Genomic DNA, 21,253 nt, shown 5'->3' on the forward strand with positions numbered 1-21,253 from the left:
AGTTATATTCACACTTGTGTGTTCAGCGTCAACTTGTAAAGTAAGTGAATCAGGGGAATCTGGTCTGTTGGTGTCAAACAATTCCTGTAGACTAAATCCGGAAAACTCAACATCTGAGAGCGCTGAAAGAGGTGATGCTGGTCTACTTTCAGAGTACAGTAAGTAATAGTTACAGTGTTGACTCTTCATTTGGTTTAATATCATGTATCTAGAAAAAGACTGCTGCTCAAACGACACCACGGATTCTGGGGAGGAGGCTCTAAAGTCTGCCAACCAGTCCTTCAGGAGCAAAAAGTCAAAATCAGAAGATACAGATTCTGGGGACAATGCCCTACAACTAAATAATTGATCAAGTTCAAAGTCTGAGGAAAACGATTGCGGGGACTCTGGTCTGATTTCATCAAACAGGGTTTCCAGACACAAATCAGTATCTTCCCACTCTGAAAAGGTTGATTCTGGCGTAAACGACTGGTGCCTAAACGGTTCAACATCGTAATCGATTTGAGAAGATCCAAACTGAGGAACAGGTGAATCAGGAGAGAGGGGCCGATGTTGACTTTGAAATGCATCAGATTCAGGGGAAGATGCTCTAAAGTCTGCCAACCAGTCCTTCAGAAGCAGAAAGTCAAAATCAGAAGACGCAGATTCTGGAGAAAATGCCCTGCAACTAAATAATCTATCAAGTTCAAAGTCTGATAAAACTGATTGCGGGGACTCTGGTCTGGTCTCATCAAACAAGGTTTCTAGACGCAAGTCAGTATCTTCCCAGTCTGAAAACGTTGATTGTGGTGTAAACGACTGGTGCCTAGACGGTTCCACACTGTAACCGTTCTGGGAAGATCCAAACTGAGGAACAGGTGAATCAGGAGAGAGGGGTCTATCATCACTTTGAGACGCCACTGAATCGGAAGACAGTGGTCTTAAATTGGTGAGCCAGTCGTCTATGTAGGAGTGTGTGGACTCCACGTGTAAGAACTTTGATGGAGGGCGGATATGCATGAACTCAAAGGGTTTGGAAACCAAACAAGCGTCTGCTTGTGTTCCATGTGTAATGCCCCGCACAACATCTGCATACGTAAAAGGTCTTGCAGCGACCAATGATGGGAACGTAGTTACATTCACACTTGTGTGTTCAGCGTCAACTTGTAAAGTAAGTGAATCAGGGGAATCTGGTCTGTTGGTGTCAAACAATTCCTGTAGACTAAATCCGGAAAACTCAACATCTGAGAGCGCTGAAAGAGGTGATGCTGGTCTACTTTCAGAGTACAGTAAGTAATAGTTACAGTGTTGACTCTTCATTTGGTTTAATGTCATGTATCCAGAAAAAGACTGCTGCTCAAACGACACCACGGATTCTGGGGAGGAGGCTCTAAAGTCTGCCAACCAGTCCTTCAGGAGCAAAAAGTCAAAATCAGAAGAAACAGATTCTGGGGACAAAGCCCTGCAACTAAATAATTTGTCAAGTTCAAAGTCTGATAAAACTGATTGTGGGGACTCTGGTCTGGTATCATTAAACAGGGTTTCCAGACACAGATCAGTATCTTCCCAGTCTGAAAACGTTGATTGTGGTGTAAACGACTGGTACCTCGACGGTTCCACACTGTAACCGTTCTGGGAAGATCCGAACTGAGGCACAGGTGAATCAGGAGAGAGGGGCCGATGTTGACTTTGAAATACATCAGATTCAGGGGAAGATGCTCTAAAGTCTGCCAACCAGTCGCCCAGAAGCAAAAAGTCAAAATCAGAAGATACGGATTCTGGGGACAATGCCCTGCAACTAAATAATCTATCAAGTTCAAAGTCTGATAAAACTGATTGCGGGGACTCTGGTCTGGTCTCATCAAACAAGGTTTCTAGACGCAAGTCAGTATCTTCCCAGTCTGAAAACGTTGATTGTGGTGTAAACGACTGGTGCCTAGACGGTTCCACACTGTAACCGTTCTGGGAAGATCCAAACTGAGGAACAGGTGAATCAGGAGAGAGGGGTCTATCATCACTTTGAGACGCCACTGAATCGGGAGACAGTGGTCTTAAATTGGTGAGCCAGTCGTCTATGTAGGAGTGTGTGGACTCCACGTGTAAGAACTTTGATGGAGGGCGGATATGCATGAACTCAAAGGGTTTGGAAACCAAACAAGCGTCTGCTTGTGTTCCATGTGTAATGCCCCGCACAACATCTGCATACGTAAAAGGTCTTGCAGCGACCAATGATGGGAACGTAGTTACATTCACACTTGTGTGTTCAGCGTCAACTTGTAAAGTAAGTGAATCAGGGGAATCTGGTCTGTTGGTGTCAAACAATTCCTGTAGACTAAATCCGGAAAACTCAACATCTGAGAGCGCTGAAAGAGGTGATGCTGGTCTACTTTCAGAGTACAGTAAGTAATAGTTACAGTGTTGACTCTTCATTTGGTTTAATGTCATGTATCCAGAAAAAGACTGCTGCTCAAACGACACCACGGATTCTGGGGAGGAGGCTCTAAAGTCTGCCAACCAGTCCTTCAGGAGCAAAAAGTCAAAATCAGAAGAAACAGATTCTGGGGACAAAGCCCTGCAACTAAATAATTTGTCAAGTTCAAAGTCTGATAAAACTGATTGTGGGGACTCTGGTCTGGTATCATTAAACAGGGTTTCCAGACACAGATCAGTATCTTCCCAGTCTGAAAACGTTGATTGTGGTGTAAACGACTGGTACCTCGACGGTTCCACACTGTAACCGTTCTGGGAAGATCCGAACTGAGGCACAGGTGAATCAGGAGAGAGGGGCCGATGTTGACTTTGAAATACATCAGATTCAGGGGAAGATGCTCTAAAGTCTGCCAACCAGTCGCCCAGAAGCAAAAAGTCAAAATCAGAAGATACGGATTCTGGGGACAATGCCCTGCAACTAAATAATCTATCAAGTTCAAAGTCTGATGAAAACGATTGCGGGGACTCTGGTCTGATTTCATCAAACAGGGTTTCCAGACACAAATCAGTATTGTCCCAGTCTGAAAAGGTTGATTGTGGCGTAAACGACTGGTGCCTAGACGGTTCAACATCGTAACCGTTCTGGGAAGATCCGAACTGAGGAACAGGTGAATCAGGAGAGAGGGGCCTATCATCACTTTGAGACGCCACTGACTCGGGAGACAGTGGTCTGAAATTGGTGAGCCAGTCGTCTATGTAGGAGTGAGTGGACTCCTCATGTAAGAACTTTGATGGAGGGCGGATATGTGTGAACTCAAAGCGTTTGGAAAGCAAACAAGCGTCTGCTTGTGTTCCATGTGTAATGCCCCGCACAACATCTGCATATGTAAAAGGCCTTGAAGCGACAAATGATGGGAACGTAGTTATATTCACACTTGTGTGTTCAGCGTCAACTTGGAAAGTAAGTGAATCGGGAGAATCTGGTCTGTTGGCGTCAAACAATTCCTGGAGACCAAATCCGGAATACTCAACATCTGAGAGTGTTGAAAGAGGTGATACTGGTCTACTTTCAGAGTACAGTAAGTAATAGTTACAGTGTTGACTCTTCATCTGGTTTAATGTCATGTATCTAGAAAAAGATTGCTGCTCAAACGACACCACGGATTCTGGGGAGGAGGCTCTAAAGTCTGCCAACCAGTCGCCCAGGAGCAAAAAGTCAAAATCAGAAGATACAGATTCTGGGGACAATGCCCTACAACTAAATAATTGATCAAGTTCAAAGTCTGATGAAAACGATTGCGGGGACTCTGGTCTGATTTCATCAAACAATGTTTCCAGACACAAATCAGATTCGTCCCAGTCTGAAAAGGTTGATTCTGGCGGAAACGACTGGTGCCTAGATGGTTCAACATCGTAACCGTTCTGGGAAGATCCGAACTGAGGAACAGGTGAATCAGGAGAGAGGGGCCTATGTTGACTTTGAAATGCATCAGATTCAGGGGAAGATGCTCTAAATTCTGCCAACCAGTCCTTCAGAAGCAGAAAGTCAAAATCAGAAGACGCAGATTCTGGAGAAAATGCCCTGCAACTAAATAATCTATCAAGTTCAAAGTCTGACAAAACTGATTGCGGGGACTCTGGTCTGGTCTCATCAAACAAGGTTTCTAGACACAAGTCAGTATCTTCCCAGTCTGAAAACGTTGATTGTGGTGTAAACGACTGGTACCTAGACGGTTCCACACTGTAAACGTTCTGGGAAGATCCAAACTGAGGAACAGGTGAATCAGGAGAGAGGGGCCTATCATCACTTTGAGACGCCACTGAATCGGGAGACAGTGGTCTTAAATTGGTGAGCCAGTCGTCTATGTAGGAGTGTGTGGACTCCTCGTGTAAGAACTTTGATGGAGGGCGGATATGTATGAACTCAAAGGGTTTGGAAACCAAACAAGCGTCTGCTTGTGTTCCATGTATAATGCCCCGCACAACATCTGCATACGTAAAAGGTCTCGCAGCGACCAATGATGGGAACGTAGTTACATTCACACTTGTGTGTTCAGCGTCAACTTGTAAAGTAAGTGAATCAGGGGAATCTGGTCTGTTGGTGTCAAACAATTCCTGTAGACTAAATCCGGAAAACTCAACATCTGAGAGCGCTGAAAGAGGTGATGCTGGTCTACTTTCAGAGTACAGTAAGTAATAGTTACAGTGTTGACTCTTCATTTGGTTTAATGTCATGTATCTAGAAAAAGACTGCTGCTCAAACGACACCACGGATTCTGGGGAGGAGGCTCTAAAGTCTGCCAACCAGTCCTTCAGGAGCAAAAAGTCAAAATCAGAAGAAACAGATTCTGGGGACAAAGCCCTGCAACTAAATAATTTGTCAAGTTCAAAGTCTGATAAAACTGATTGTGGGGACTCTGGTCTGGTATCATTAAACAGGGTTTCCAGACACAGATCAGTATCTTCCCAGTCTGAAAACGTTGATTGTGGTGTAAACGACTGGTACCTAGACGGTTCCACACTGTAACCGTTCTGGGAAGATCCGAACTGAGGCACAGGTGAATCAGGAGAGAGGGGCCGATGTTGACTTTGAAATACATCAGATTCAGGGGAAGATGCTCTAAAGTCTGCCAACCAGTCGCCCAGGAGCAAAAAGTCAAAATCAGAAGATACGGATTCTGGGGACAATGCCCTGCAACTAAATAATTTATCAAGTTCAAAGTCTGATGAAAACGATTGCGGGGACTCTGGTCTGATTTCATCAAACAGGGTTTCCAGACACAAATCAGTATTGTCCCAGTCTGAAAAGGTTGATTGTGGCGTAAACGACTGGTGCCTTGACGGTTCAACATCGTAACCGTTCTGGGAAGATCCGAACTGAGGAACAGGTGAATCAGGAGAGAGGGGCCTATCACCACTTTGAGACGCAACTGACTCGGGAGACAGTGGTCTGAAATTGGTGAGCCAGTCGTCGATGTAGGAGTGAATGGACTCCTCATGTAAGAACTTTGATGGAGGGCGGACATGTGTGAACTCAAAGGGTTTGGAAACCAAACAAGCGTCTGCTTGTGTTCCATGTGTAATGCCCCGCACAACATCTGCATATGTAAAAGGCCTTGTAGCGACAAATGATGGGAACGTAGTTATATTCACACTTGTGTGTTCAGCGTCAACTTGGAAAGTAAGTGAATCGGGAGAATCTGGTCTGTTGGCGTCAAACAATTCCTGGAGACCAAATCCGGAATACTCAACATCTGAGAGCGTTGAAAGAGGTGATACTGGTCTACTTTCAGAGTACTGTAAGTAATACTTACAGTGTTGACTCTTCATCTGGTTTAATGTCATGTATCTAGAAAAAGATTGCTGCTCAAAAGACACCATGGATTCTGGGGAGGATGCTCTAAAGTCTGCCAACCAGTCCTTCAGGAGCAAAAAGTCAAAATCAGAAGATACAGATTCTGGGGACAATGCCCTACAACTAAATAATTGATCAAGTTCAAAGTCTGAGGAAAACGATTGCGGGGACTCTGGTCTGATTTCATCAAACAGGGTTTCCAGACACAAATCAGTATCTTCCCACTCTGAAAAGGTTGATTCTGGCGTAAACGACTGGTGCCTAAACGGTTCAACATCGTAATCGATTTGAGAAGATCCAAACTGAGGAACAGGTGAATCAGGAGAGAGGGGCCGATGTTGACTTTGAAATGCATCAGATTCAGGGGAAGATGCTCTAAAGTCTGCCAACCAGTCCTTCAGAAGCAGAAAGTCAAAATCAGAAGACGCAGATTCTGGAGAAAATGCCCTGCAACTAAATAATCTATCAAGTTCAAAGTCTGATGAAACTGATTGCGGGGACTCTGGTCTGGTATCATCAAACAAGGTTTCTAGACACAAGTCAGTATCTTCCCAGTCTGAAAACGTTGATTGTGGTGTAAACGACTGGTGCCTAGACGGTTCCACACTGTAACCGTTCTGGGAAGATCCGAACTGAGGCACAGGTGAATCAGGAGAGAGGGGCCGATGTTGACTTTGAAATACATCAGATTCAGGGGAAGATGCTCTAAAGTCTGCCAACCAGTCGCCCAGGAGCAAAAAGTCAAAATCAGAAGATACGGATTCTGGGGACAATGCCCTGCAACTAAATAATTTATCAAGTTCAAAGTCTGATGAAAACGATTGCGGGGACTCTGGTCTGATTTCATCAAACAGGGTTTCCAGACACAAATCAGTATCGTCCCAGTCTGAAAAGGTTGATTCTGGCGTAAACGACTGGTGCCTAGACGGTTCAACATCGTAACCGTTCTGGGAAGATCCGAACTGAGGAACAGGTGAATCAGGAGAGAGGGGCCTATCATCACTTTGAGACGCCACTGACTCGGGAGACAGTGGTCTTAAATTGGTGAGCCAGTCGTCTATGTAGGAGTGTGTGGACTCCTCGTGTAAGAACTTTGATGGAGGGCGGATATGTATGAACTCAAAGGGTTTGGAAACCAAACAAGCGTCTGCTTGTGTTCCATGTGTAATGCCCCGCACAACATCTGCATACGTAAAAGGTCTTGCAGCGACCAATGATGGGAACGTAGTTATATTCACACTTGTGTGTTCAGCGTCAACTTGGAAAGTAAGTGAATCGGGAGAATCTGGTCTGTTGGCGTCAAACAATTCCTGGAGACCAAATCCGGAATACTCAACATCTGAGAGCGTTGAAAGAGGTGATACTGGTCTACTTTCAGAGTACAGTAAGTAATAGTTACAGTGTTGACTCTTCATCTGGTTTAATGTCATGTATCTAGAAAAAGATTGCTGCTCAAACGACACCACGGATTCTGGGGAGGAGGCTCTAAAGTCTGCCAACCAGTCCTTCAGGAGCAAAAAGTCAAAATCAGAAGAAACAGATTCTGGGGACAAAGCCCTGCAACTAAATAATTTGTCAAGTTCAAAGTCTGATAAAACTGATTGTGGGGACTCTGGTCTGGTATCATTAAACAGGGTTTCCAGACACAGATCAGTATCTTCCCAGTCTGAAAACGTTGATTGTGGCGTAAACGACTGGTACCTAGACGGTTCCACACTGTAACCGTTCTGGGAAGATCCGAACTGAGGCACAGGTGAATCAGGAGAGAGGGGCCGATGTTGACTTTGAAATACATCAGATTCAGGGGAAGATGTTCTAAAGTCTGCCAACCAGTCGCCCAGGAGCAAAAAGTCAAAATCAGAAGATACGGATTCTGGGGACAATGCCCTGCAACTAAATAATTTATCAAGTTCAAAGTCTGATGAAAACGATTGCGGGGACTCTGGTCTGATTTCATCAAACAGGGTTTCCAGACACAAAACAGTATTGTCCCAGTCTGAAAAGGTTGATTCTGGCGGAAACGACTGGTGCCTTGACGGTTCAACATCGTAACCGTTCTGGGAAGATCCGAACTGAGGAACAGGTGAATAAGTAGAGAGGGGCCTATCATCACTTTGAGACGCCACTGACTCGGGAGACAGTGGTCTGAAATTGGTGAGCCAGTCGTCTATGTAGGAGTGAATGGACTCCTCATGTAAGAACTTTGATGGAGGGCGGACATGTGTGAACTCAAAGGGTTTGGAAACCAAACAAGCGTCTGCTTGTGTTCCATGTGTAATGCCCCGCACAACATCTGCATATGTAAAAGGCCTTGTAGCGACAAATGATGGGAACGTAGTTATATTCACACTTGTGTGTTCAGCGTCAACTTGGAAAGTAAGTGAATCGGGAGAATCTGGTCTGTTGGCGTCAAACAATTCCTGGAGACCAAATCCGGAATACTCAACATCTGAGAGCGTTGAAAGAGGTGATACTGGTCTACTTTCAGAGTACTGTAAGTAATACTTACAGTGTTGACTCTTCATCTGGTTCAATGTCATGTATCTAGAAAAAGATTGCTGCTCAAAAGATACCATGGATTCTGGGGAGGATGCTCTAAAGTCTGCCAACCAGTCCTTCAGGAGCAAAAAGTCAAAATCAGAAGATACAGATTCTGGGGACAATGCCCTACAACTAAATAATTGATCAAGTTCAAAGTCTGAGGAAAACGATTGCGGGGACTCTGGTCTGATTTCATCAAACAGGGTTTCCAGACACAAATCAGTATCTTCCCACTCTGAAAAGGTTGATTCTGGCGTAAACGACTGGTGCCTAAACGGTTCAACATCGTAATCGATTTGAGAAGATCCAAACTGAGGAACAGGTGAATCAGGAGAGAGGGGCCGATGTTGACTTTGAAATGCATCAGATTCAGGGGAAGATGCTCTAAAGTCTGCCAACCAGTCCTTCAGAAGCAGAAAGTCAAAATCAGAAGACGCAGATTCTGGAGAAAATGCCCTGCAACTAAATAATCTATCAAGTTCAAAGTCTGATAAAACTGATTGCGGGGACTCTGGTCTGGTATCATCAAACAAGGTTTCTAGACACAAGTCAGTATCTTCCCAGTCTGAAAACGTTGATTGTGGTGTAAACGACTGGTGCCTAGACGGTTCCACACTGTAACCGTTCTGGGAAGATCCAAACTGAGGAACAGGTGAATCAGGAGAGAGGGGTCTATCATCACTTTGAGACGCCACTGAATCGGGAGACAGTGGTCTTAAATTGGTGAGCCAGTCGTCTATGTAGGAGTGTGTGGACTCCTCGTGTAAGAACTTTGATGGAGGGCGGATATGTATGAACTCAAAGGGTTTGGAAACCAAACAAGCGTCTGCTTGTGTTCCATGTGTAATGCCCCGCACAACATCTGCATACGTAAAAGGTCTTGCAGCGACCAATGATGGGAACGTAGTTATATTCACACTTGTGTGTTCAGCGTCAACTTGGAAAGTAAGTGAATCGGGAGAATCTGGTCTGTTGGCGTCAAACAATTCCTGGAGACCAAATCCGGAATACTCAACATCTGAGAGCGTTGAAAGAGGTGATACTGGTCTACTTTCAGAGTACAGTAAGTAATAGTTACAGTGTTGACTCTTCATCTGGTTTAATGTCATGTATCTAGAAAAAGATTGCTGCTCAAACGACACCACGGATTCTGGGGAGGAGGCTCTAAAGTCTGCCAACCAGTCCTTCAGGAGCAAAAAGTCAAAATCAGAAGAAACAGATTCTGGGGACAAAGTCCTGCAACTAAATAATTTGTCAAGTTCAAAGTCTGATAAAACTGATTGTGGGGACTCTGGTCTGGTATCATTAAACAGGGTTTCCAGACACAGATCAGTATCTTCCCAGTCTGAAAACGTTGATTGTGGCGTAAACGACTGGTACCTAGACGGTTCCACACTGTAACCGTTCTGGGAAGATCCGAACTGAGGCACAGGTGAATCAGGAGAGAGGGGCCGATGTTGACTTTGAAATACATCAGATTCAGGGGAAGATGCTCTAAAGTCTGCCAACCAGTCGCCCAGGAGCAAAAAGTCAAAATCAGAAGATACGGATTCTGGGGACAATGCCCTGCAACTAAATAATTTATCAAGTTCAAAGTCTGATGAAAACGATTGCGGGGACTCTGGTCTGATTTCATCAAACAGGGTTTCCAGACACAAATCAGTATTGTCCCAGTCTGAAAAGTTTGATTCTGGCGTAAACGACTGGTGCCTTGACGGTTCAACATCGTAACCGTTCTGGGAAGATCCGAACTGAGGAACAGGTGAATCAGGAGAGAGGGGCCTATCATCACTTTGAGACGCCACTGACTCGGGAGACAGTGGTCTGAAATTGGTGAGCCAGTCGTCTATGTAGGAGTGAATGGACTCCTCATGTAAGAACTTTGATGGAAGGCGGACATGTGTGAACTCAAAGGGTTTGGAAACCAAACAAGCGTCTGCTTGTGTTCCATGTGTAATGCCCCGCACAACATCTGCATATGTAAAAGGCCTTGTAGCGACAAATGATGGGAACGTAGTTATATTCACACTTGTGTGTTCAGCGTCAACTTGGAAAGTAAGTGAATCGGGAGAATCTGGTCTGTTGGCGTCAAACAATTCCTGAAGACCAAATCCGGAATACTCAACATCTGAGAGCGTTGAAAGAGGTGATACTGGTCTACTTTCAGAGTACTGTAAGTAATACTTACAGTGTTGACTCTTCATCTGGTTCAATGTCATGTATCTAGAAAAAGATTGCTGCTCAAAAGACACCATGGATTCTGGGGAGGATGCTCTAAAGTCTGCCAACCAGTCCTTCAGGAGCAAAAAGTCAAAATCAGAAGATACAGATTCTGGGGACAATGCCCTACAACTAAATAATTGATCAAGTTCAAAGTCTGAGGAAAACGATTGCGGGGACTCTGGTCTGATTTCATCAAACAGGGTTTCCAGACACAAATCAGTATCTTCCCACTCTGAAAAGGTTGATTCTGGCGTAAACGACTGGTGCCTAAACGGTTCAACATCGTAATCGATTTGAGAAGATCCAAACTGAGGAACAGGTGAATCAGGAGAGAGGGGCCGATGTTGACTTTGAAATGCATCAGATTCAGGGGAAGATGCTCTAAAGTCTGCCAACCAGTCCTTCAGAAGCAGAAAGTCAAAATCAGAAGACGCAGATTCTGGAGAAAATGCCCTGCAACTAAATAATCTATCAAGTTCAAAGTCTGATAAAACTGATTGCGGGGACTCTGGTCTGGTATCATCAAACAAGGTTTCTAGACACAAGTCAGTATCTTCCCAGTCTGAAAACGTTGATTGTGGTGTAAACGACTGGTGCCTAGACGGTTCCACACTGTAACCGTTCTGGGAAGATCCAAACTGAGGAACAGGTGAATCAGGAGAGAGGGGTCTATCATCACTTTGAGACGCCACTGAATCGGGAGACAGTGGTCTTAAATTGGTGAGCCAGTCGTCTATGTAGGAGTGTGTGGACTCCTCGTGTAAGAACTTTGATGGAGGGCGGATATGTATGAACTCAAAGGGTTTGGAAACCAAACAAGCGTCTGCTTGTGTTCCATGTATGATGCCCCGCACAACATCTGCATACGTAAAAGGTCTTGCAGCGACCAATGATGGGAACGTAGTTACATTCACACTTGTGTGTTCAGCGTCAACTTGTAAAGTAAGTGAATCAGGGGAATCTGGTCTGTTGGTGTCAAACAATTCCTGTAGACTAAATCCGGAAAACTCAACATCTGAGAGCGCTGAAAGAGGTGATGCTGGTCTACTTTCAGAGTACAGTAAGTAATAGTTACAGTGTTGACTCTTCATTTGGTTTAATGTCATGTATCTAGAAAAAGACTGCTGCTCAAACGACACCACGGATTCTGGGGAGGAGGCTCTAAAGTCTGCCAACCAGTCCTTCAGGAGCAAAAAGTCAAAATCAGAAGAAACAGATTCTGGGGACAAAGCCCTGCAACTAAAAATTTTGTCAAGCTCAAAGCCTGATAAAACTGATTGTGGGGACTCTGGTCTGGTATCATTAAACAGGGTTTCCAGACACAGATCAGTATCTTCCCAGTCTGAAAACGTTGATTGTGGTGTAAACGACTGGTACCTCGACGGTTCCACACTGTAACCGTTCTGGGAAGATCCGAACTGAGGCACAGGTGAATCAGGAGAGAGGGGCCGATGTTGACTTTGAAATACATCAGATTCAGGGGAAGATGCTCTAAAGTCTGCCAACCAGTCGCCCAGGAGCAAAAAGTCAAAATCAGAAGATACGGATTCTGGGGACAATGCCCTGCAACTAAATAATTTATCAAGTTCAAAGTCTGATGAAAACGATTGCGGGGACTCTGGTCTGATTTCATCAAACAGGGTTTCCAGACACAAATCAGTATTGTCCCAGTCTGAAAAGGTTGATTCTGGCGTAAACGACTGGTGCCTAGACGGTTCAACATCGTAACCGTTCTGGGAAGATCCGAACTGAGGAACAGGTGAATCAGGAGAGAGGGGCCTATCATCACTTTGAGACGCCACTGACTCGGGAGACAGTGGTCTGAAATTGGTGAGCCAGTCGTCTATGTAGGAGTGAGTGGACTCCTCATGTAAGAACTTTGATGGAGGGCGGATATGTGTGAACTCAAAGCGTTTGGAAACCAAACAAGCGTCTGCTTGTGTTCCATGTGTAATGCCCCGCACAACATCTGCATATGTAAAAGGCCTTGAAGCGACAAATGATGGGAACGTAGTTATATTCACACTTGTGTGTTCAGCGTCAACTTGGAAAGTAAGTGAATTGGGAGAATCTGGTCTGTTGGCGTCAAACAATTCCTGGAGACCAAATCCGGAATACTCAACATCTGAGAGCGTTGAAAGAGGTGATACTGGTCTACTTTCAGAGTACTGTAAGTAATAGTTACAGTGTTGACTCTTCATCTGGTTTAATGTCATGTATCTAGAAAAAGATTGCTGCTCAAAAGACACCATGGATTCTGGGGAGGATGCTCTAAAGTCTGCCAACCAGTCCTTCAGGAGCAAAAAGTCAAAATCAGAAGATACAGATTCTGGGGACAATGCCCTAAAACTAAATAATTGATCAAGTTCAAAGTCTGAGGAAAACGATTGCGGGGACTCTGGTCTGATTTCATCAAACAGGGTTTCCAGACACAAATCAGTATCTTCCCACTCTGAAAAGGTTGATTCTGGCGTAAACGACTGGTGCCTAAACGGTTCAACATCGTAATCGATTTGAGAAGATCCAAACTGAGGAACAGGTGAATCAGGAGAGAGGGGCCGATATTGACTTTGAAATGCATCAGATTCCGGGGAAGATGCTCTAAAGTCTGCCAACCAGTCCTTCAGAAGCAATGCCCTGCAACTAAATAATTGATCAGGTTCAAAGTCTGATGAAAACGATTGCGGGGACTCTGGTCTGATTTCATCAAACAATTCCTCGAGACAACATCCGGAATGCTCAACATTTGACAGTGTTGAATGAGGTGTTACTGGTGATACTGGTATACTTTCAGAGTACTGTAAGTAGTAGTTACAGTGTTGACTTTTCTTTTGGCCAAATGTCATGCGAGGAGACCAAGAACAGTGCTCATCTGACGCCACAGATTTTGGGGAGTTATTTGTAAACTCTAAAATGTATTTGGGTTTCTTTACCATGTTAAATACCATTGGTTTGGATGTAGGTAGTTCCTTGATTGGATTACACATTGTTCCAGATTGTTTGGGACTTTTGTGATCTGAGCATGAGCTTCTTTTGGATGAATCTTTCACGCAATACAAATTCATGGACTCTTGCATTTCATTGTGTTGTGAGGGGTTTTGTGTCCTGTTTGTTAAATAATGTTGTGACTGACCTTGTGATGGTATGTATTCAGGTATATGTGGTTCAAACTTACAAAACCAGTAATCAAGGAAAGATTGACTACTTTCCATCTGTTGTTTTGCCAATACACCTGGTGCATTTGTGCTTTTTTCATCCAACCATTCATTAAGAGATGATGAAGGAGCATTCATAGAATATTGCAAGTGATCTGAAGCTACTAATTCTGGTGTCAAAGAGCTCCCCTGACCCAGTTCTTTGTATACTGCAGTGTAAGGAGCTGAGGTCAGTCGCGGTGAGAGTGGATTCCCTGCTGAATATAGTAAATAATAATCACAATATTGACTCATAAGTTGGGCACGTATAGGTTCTGAGAGCAAGAGTTCAAGAAATGAGAAACTGCACTGAGAAGTCTGTGATTCTGGTGAGGATGGTCGGCAATCCCTTTCTGAAAGATTTGCCAAATAATCAGGGCTCAAAGGGCTGTTCTCTATAAAAGTGCAATGTAATGTTACATATTTCTCAGGTGATTGTTGTGTGAGATGGTTGATATCAGTTGAGTCACAAGCCATGTGAGCTGGATCACTTGTCAGACTGTGTGGCATATTGGTCTTTGGTATCATCATTTTGAATGCTGGTTTCACCATGCTGTACTTAGCTGTTGCAATAATGGGTTCAATCAAGTCATCAATGAAGGGCAGGTTTTCCGGATACTCATCACTGTACACTTGAGATTTCGTATTTTCTTCCTTGCTTGACTTGAAAGGTTTAAAGTCCATGTTCACATCTAAAGCCTGTGGTATCTTGTCATGACCAGACAGTACTCGGGCTGTGATCTCATCAGTACACTTCAGAGAGAGCTTGCTTTTTTGAGCTACACCTATGTCATCTTCAGTCATGGCTAGAGTTGATTGGTGGAACAGGCTATGGTTGTCAGAAATTCTTCTGACAATGGTTTTAGCTGCGTCTGTATACTGTGGTGGATAGAAAAACTCATCATAAAGTTCACTGAAGTCAGTCTCAGCTTGGTCTGACTCTGATAGGCTCAAACCAAAGTCTTTGATAGATATAGATGATGGTAACTTCAGAATTTCAGATGATTGCCCTTGTTCATCTTCACAACCACACGGCTTCAATGGTAAGGTTTGGCTGGAGTCATCTTTGACTTGGCACTGAGTACCACCTTGGAACGGCACGGTGACATGAACTTCAACACTGCAGCAATCTTGCTGGTCTTTCACTTTGGGGTCAAAACACTGAGTTACTTGGCTCTCCAGTGCTGCTTCTCTTGAAGTCGCAAGCATACTTACTTGCTCATCTAAGTTGTCGTAACTTGTAGTTTCCTCTGTAATTATATCCTCAGAGGTCCAAAGGTTAGGGTTCAATTCACTGTAACACAAAAGGAAGGCTAGGTCACACAATATGACTTGGATGAATGTGATATGTCAAAGCTCTAATCTAACAAAACAAAACAGCAACACCCACATACACTGGGCATGGGGAAAATGCATGCAACCTCCCTGTGTCCGGAAATGACACTGTTCTATTTCCCAGCATCAACATGCTTGATGCCTTTTTGTCTTTGTGCCTATATTGCGTGTCTTGTGTGTGCCATGGGTGTCAGTTAAAGCACGTAAAATGATGTGGAAACTATATTACGCTGCTAACGTGAGTTGCAGATTCAGGAATAATTTTCAATCAATTACTGTGGGATCTCGAGCTCCTCCAACAGGTCGCCATGCATGCTCTCGGAGTTGATGTGTCCAATAGGCTCTGCCCAGGAAGGAATATCCAGTAAGGAAGCAACTGAGAGATCCTCTTCAGAAACAGCTGGGGGTGGTCTGCGGTCTGACTCAACCATTCTCACAATTCTGGGGCTATCTGCATCCTCTTGCACTGAAGATAGGGCCACTGACACTGAAAAACACACATGATAAATAAGAATGCTAGCAAACACACAAATACAGCCTGGTGTTTGATAGAGCTTTCAAACTGGTTGCTGAGTTGAGTGTTAGGAGATGGTACTACCTTCACTGTGATCCAGTGTCTTCTCTATCTCTGCATAAGTTCTTGATGTCTGCTCTTGAACTGACTTGTTCATCTGGGTTTCAATAAGATGGACGATGTCCATGCGGTTGATCTTAGTTAGTCTCTTAATCAGACAATCCTCTGTGGAAGGATTTATCAATCATTAATACACTGTAAAAAAAAAAAGCATTCAATAAAAATTGCAAAAGTACGATTGCATTGAATCTACATTACACAGGAGGTGTTCTCACGATTACCTGGAGTGCATGAAAGTAAAAGGCTAATAGTGCATTCAGTATCTTCCAAATGTCAATTCAAAATCTGTCAGACCTACACGCAATGTACCTGTGGCGTGTTTGCCTTCCTGCTCAACCCAGCGCTGCAGCAAGGCATGGCTCTGCTCTTGGAGCGAATTAGGATTCTCTGTTCTCACTAATTGGATATCAACCTCACTGAATTCCAGTTCTCTTGCCAGTTCTAGAGTGATGGGTAACAAAACAACGGATTAAAAAGTAAATCTGCTCGATCATGGATACATTTTTAGCTTTTCGCCAAGTTCTGCAAACAAATACATCAGTTCCAATTCAAACAAAATATTTGCAAAATTATTGGATTGTTTGACAATTTACCAGTCCAGCTGAAGCCAAGAAGATCTGCAACAATAGCCAATGTCTCCTCTTTCCTGTCAGCATCATCCTGCCAATCCACTAAAAAATGCCGTCAGAGCCAAACATTAAATGTGAATATCATGGTCAACAGTTCAAGGTGTAGAATACCGTTGCCTATATCTCAAAGTAATGCTTTCGTTCACATTACAGGTACCAGTCACGATAATATACTTTGTAAGTTTAGATCTATAATTGTATTTCCCGAAAATTCTATGTTACGGGCTGTAATACTCTGAAATGAGATGTCGGCCTGTGATGTTTACATGGATGATAACACGAAGGTTGTATTTGTAATTTTGAGGAGAAGTTGATTTGTTTACAGACTATGATTATTTGGTCACAATTAGCACATCATGTTTTTAATTATTAGTGCAAGCATCGTGCATATTAAGCAATGTGGATGTGAATATTAGTAAAGCTGTATTAGTAGAGCAGATCCCAATGCAATGATGGAAGTCTGCATCAAAATTGTTAAAGCTGCAACTTTTTTGACAACATGGTCATTCAATCTTGAGATTGCATATACAGTACACAAACACAGATGGGACAGTGACTTACTAACATGCAAAACACCACAACACACACCCACACACACACACACACACACACACACACACACACACACACACACACACACACACACCTACACGCACAAAATACAAACATGAAAACACAATGAAAGACGGGACATGACAAATCACAACACGTGAAAACAACACAACAATGACTAATGGTGGCACTATGTTCTTAGGAAGAGGAAGAGGCTCTTGCTGCCAAGGAAAATAAATAGGATAGCAAAAGCTCATGTAGTTCTGGCCATACCTGGCGTACAGTCTGGAGCTGGCTCATCGAAGAGTCTCTGCATCTGAGTTTCCACCGTAGCATCCAAGGCAGGCCGAGATTGAAATAAATCCTCTCTCCCAGAAGATGGTTGCACACCTGGCAACTGGTTGACCCCTGAATCAGTACTGTGTGAGACCGCAATGTCATATGTGGAGATAACAGAGTCTGGACTCCAATGACCAGCGCTGTCTGTATCATCAGCATCCAAAGACGACCTAACCGATGTTGCAGTTGTTTCAGAGAGTTGGATTTCTTTTCTCTGGGGAGAGGAGGAGGAGATTGCCTGAGCTGGAGATTTCTGTTGCATCGTGGCAGAAAGTTTGAACGGAGAAAGGTTGGATTTATCAGTGGGTTCACTACTGTCAGAATAACTCCTACAGTCTTTATTAGAGGCTTTACTTGTGCCACTATCAGCCTCAGATCTAGTCCTACGAGCCAAAGTTGAGCTTTTTTCTGCTTTTCTTTGAACCTGATCAAGCTGAGATTTCTGTGAGTCTGTCATAGTGATTTCTAAAGATGGGGGTGAATCCTGATGATATGTTGGGATGCCAGCTTGTGCGAGGGACATCTCTATAACTGAGCACTGGTCTTCTTCATCTTCCTCATCGTCATCATCATCAGGAGAGGAGTCTGAGAGGGAATCATGGCTCTGCTCTAAGTACGCTGAATGAGCAACTGTGGAAGTGTCGGATTGAAGGTCAGCTATGGTAGAGTCTAGGTACCCAAGACCAAGACTTTCAAGGTTTCTGACATCACATTGAATGTTGGTTAGTCTCTCCAAAGCACTGGGGGAACCAAGCTGAACCTCTACAGAGCAGCCAAGATCAGCTTCAGAAAGGGGCGTCTCACTTTCTGACTCTGTGATGAGACTTCTGGGTTTGGGAGTAGGAGCTGTGTCATTGGCCTCATGAGTCAGAGATGATTTGGGGATCTCTTCAAGGGTTGCATCTGTAATATAATCACTGTTCTCTAAAGCTAAATACTTTATTTGACCTTCGCTAGCCTCCTCTGGCACAACTTCATCAACTGGATGTTCCCCAATATGAAAAAATGCGTATCCTTCCCCTTCATCAAAACTTCTTCTTGTCATATCAATAGCGCCCCCTCTGGTCATTTCAAAAAGCTTCCCCTCTTGAAACTGAAATGGATCAGGGGTTCTCTCATCACCTGTTCGAAGAGGTGTTTCATCAGATGGATTTCTCTCCTTTGCTGGACAAAGATTAACCTGTTTCTCAGCCTCAAGTTGTGCCAAATGCTTCAGATCTGGCTCATCGTTTTTGAGATGATCTGTCTCTGATTTGTCTCTCTTTATTCTAGCCTCCTGTTCCATCTCCTCATATGTTTGGATCTTTGCAGCCATTTTAAACATCTCCTCTTCTGGGGTGAACTGTTTATTGGGGGTATCACCCTCACTGTCATCTGCCTCGAGAGAGTCTTGCCTTATAAGTAAGTGAAGATTCTCACTAACACATGTGTTGGTGTCAGAATGCATACTTCCATCAGTTACGGTTTTTGTTGAGTTGGAATGTAGTTCCATTCTCTCACTTTCCATTTGGATGGTTCCATAGTTGTTTTCTTGTTCTTCTTGCTCAGTTTCATCCCTGTAAACGTTTGTGTCAGAAGAACAACATGCTTTCAGCTGGGAGGCGTAATCCTCATACACAGCTGTCTTGGTTGGCATCACAAATTCTGTGTCCTTTGATTGAGTGGGACTTCCCTCAAGAGAGTCCGGACTAGGGGATTGTCCAGGGGGGCTTGGCTCAATTGAATCAGGGGATTTGTTTGAAGATCTATCCTCCATGAGAGGACTTGTCTCTAGCGAGTCTTGATGCCATAGCTCTTTAGCTGGGTCACCAGAAAGCACAGGGTTTAGGTTCCCCAAATTGTCCGGTCGTTGTAATGTGTCAGATCTATTTGTTGGTTGCACAACATTGTGTATTTTGAGAACTGAATCATCAGCAACTACATCAACATCTTTAGGATCATTGTTAGAGTCCTCCATTGTCAGATATGACTTGGTAATGCCCACTGCCCCTTCAGTTGATTCATTAAAATGTGACGCTCCACATGGTGAGCTTTTAGCCTCACTCTCCTCAGATGAAAAACTCTTCGGTCTATCATCTTCATGGGAACTTGTCTGCCATCCACTCTCTATAGATCCCTCTTTATCCGGTGACATACTCTTATGTTCAGGGGAGAATGAAATAGTTTCTCTGTTGGTGTCTTTTGTAAGTATAACTTCTTCAAAGCTCTCATGGACTACCCCCTCTTCTGGGTGGCATTGCATTGCCACTGGCTTTTCCTTTAAGTACTGATTTAAGTCACTACTGAGCAGGGACAACATGCCTGACATATCTCTCTCAGTTGCAGACTGTTGTTGCTGTGTCTTTCTCTCAATGCAAACTTCTTGGAATGGTGTCTCTAATACAGAACTTGTTGACAACTCTGTGACTCCAACACCGTTGGTCTGCATGTGTTCATTTGCCTCTTCTCCTATCTTATCATCCCAATTACTGCTCGTCAAAATAACAGTTTTACTGACTTCAGTTGATTCAATCAAATATGACACTGCACATGGTGAGTTTTTAGCCTCACTCTCCTCAGATGAACAACTCTTCGGTCTATCATCTTCATGGGAACTTGCTTGCCATCCACTCTCTATACCTCCCTTTTTATCCGGTGACATAATCGTATGTTCAGGGGAGAATGAAATAGTTTCTCTGTTAGTGTCTTTCGTAAGTATAACTTCTTCAAAGCTCTCATGGACTACCTCCTCTTCTGGGTGGCATTGAATTGCCACTGGCTTTTCCTTTAAGTACTGATTTAAGTCACTACTGAGCAGTGAAAACATGCCCGACATATCTCTCACAGTTGCAGACTGTTGTTGCTGTGTCTTTCTCTCCATAAAAACTTCTTGGAATGGTGTCTCTAATTCAGAACTTGGTGACAATTCTGCGACTTTATTTACGTCGGCCTGCATGTCATTATTGGCCTCTACATCTACCTTGTCTAAGTCACTACTTGTCAGTCTAACTTGTTTGTAGTACTCATGGACTAGATCATCTTCTTCTGGGTGGCATTGCATTGCCGCTGGCCTTTCCTCGAGATATTGATCCAAGTCACTACTGAGAAATGACATCATGCCTGACATATCCCTCTCAGTTGTAGATGGTTCATGGCCTATCCTTCTCTCGATGCAAACTTCTTGGAAAGAACTTGGTGTAAGTTCTTTGAGTTCAACCACACCAGTCTGTTCATATGTCTCTCCCCTTATATTATCCTCCAGAGCAAAACTAGCTACTCTTGTTTTTTTTTCACATGTTGTTATTGTTTGCTCCTCACTGAAGGACTTTTGGATTTTGGTGAGATTAATTTCTTCAAATTTCTCCTGGATAACGTCCTCTTCTGGAGGCATGAATTTCACTGGCCTGTCCTCGAGGTACCTGTCCAAGTCACTGTTAAGCACCGATAGCATACCTGACATATCTTTTACTTTTGTAGACGGCTGATATGAAGCCTCTCCCTCTACCCATGTTTCCTTTATTGGGAGTTCTTCATTCAAGGTTGCTTTGGCTTCTTTGAATTCCCTCTCCATTTCTTCACCTTTCCTTGTGACCGTATATTCATTTGCAGCGCAATCTGTTTCTTGTATTGTGCCATCTACTGTCATTCCTTCATTTTCATCAGTAAAAGATGTAAACATTTTGAATTTCTCTGGCACATTATCCTCCTCTATTGGTCGACTAGCCACAGGCATAGCCTCTTCATACTGATTCAAGTCATTGTTGACTGACAACAACCCTAATGTATTGTTTACTTCCATGGCTTCTTCTTCAAATTCACTCTCTACTTCTTCGCCTCTCCATGCAATTGGAGGTTCTTCTGTTGGCACATGATCTATTTCTTTTGTTGTGTCACTCACTGTAGCTCCTTTATTTTCATCAGATGCAAGATTTTCTTTATCTTTGTCTTTTGTGAGAATTGTTTGTTCAAATTTCTCCTGAACAATATCCTCTCCTGGTAGCTGATGTGCCAGAGGCCTAGCTTTTAGATCCTGATCCAAGTCACTGCTCATTAAGGACAACAT

General features: G+C 43.7%; 1 protein-coding gene across 1 annotated transcript in view; it reads right to left on the reverse strand.

The window, feature by feature from the left end:
- ank2a (ankyrin 2a, neuronal) overlaps positions 1 to 21,253 on the reverse strand; it is a gene marked incomplete at its 5' end in the record, with an annotated part of 64,426 nt that overhangs the window by 13,715 nt on the left and 29,458 nt on the right. The window contains 6 exon segments of the mRNA XM_079219249.1: positions 14,938 to 15,016; positions 15,334 to 15,544; positions 15,656 to 15,796; positions 16,001 to 16,132; positions 16,285 to 16,362; positions 17,155 to 18,585. Of these exon segments, the coding sequence (XP_079075375.1) occupies positions 14,938 to 15,016; positions 15,334 to 15,544; positions 15,656 to 15,796; positions 16,001 to 16,132; positions 16,285 to 16,362; positions 17,155 to 18,585 (2,072 nt within the window).

The sequence above is a fragment of the Taurulus bubalis genome, assembly GCF_910589615.1.
Source record: "Taurulus bubalis genome assembly, chromosome: 6".
Taxonomy (NCBI): domain Eukaryota; kingdom Metazoa; phylum Chordata; class Actinopteri; order Perciformes; family Cottidae; genus Taurulus; species Taurulus bubalis.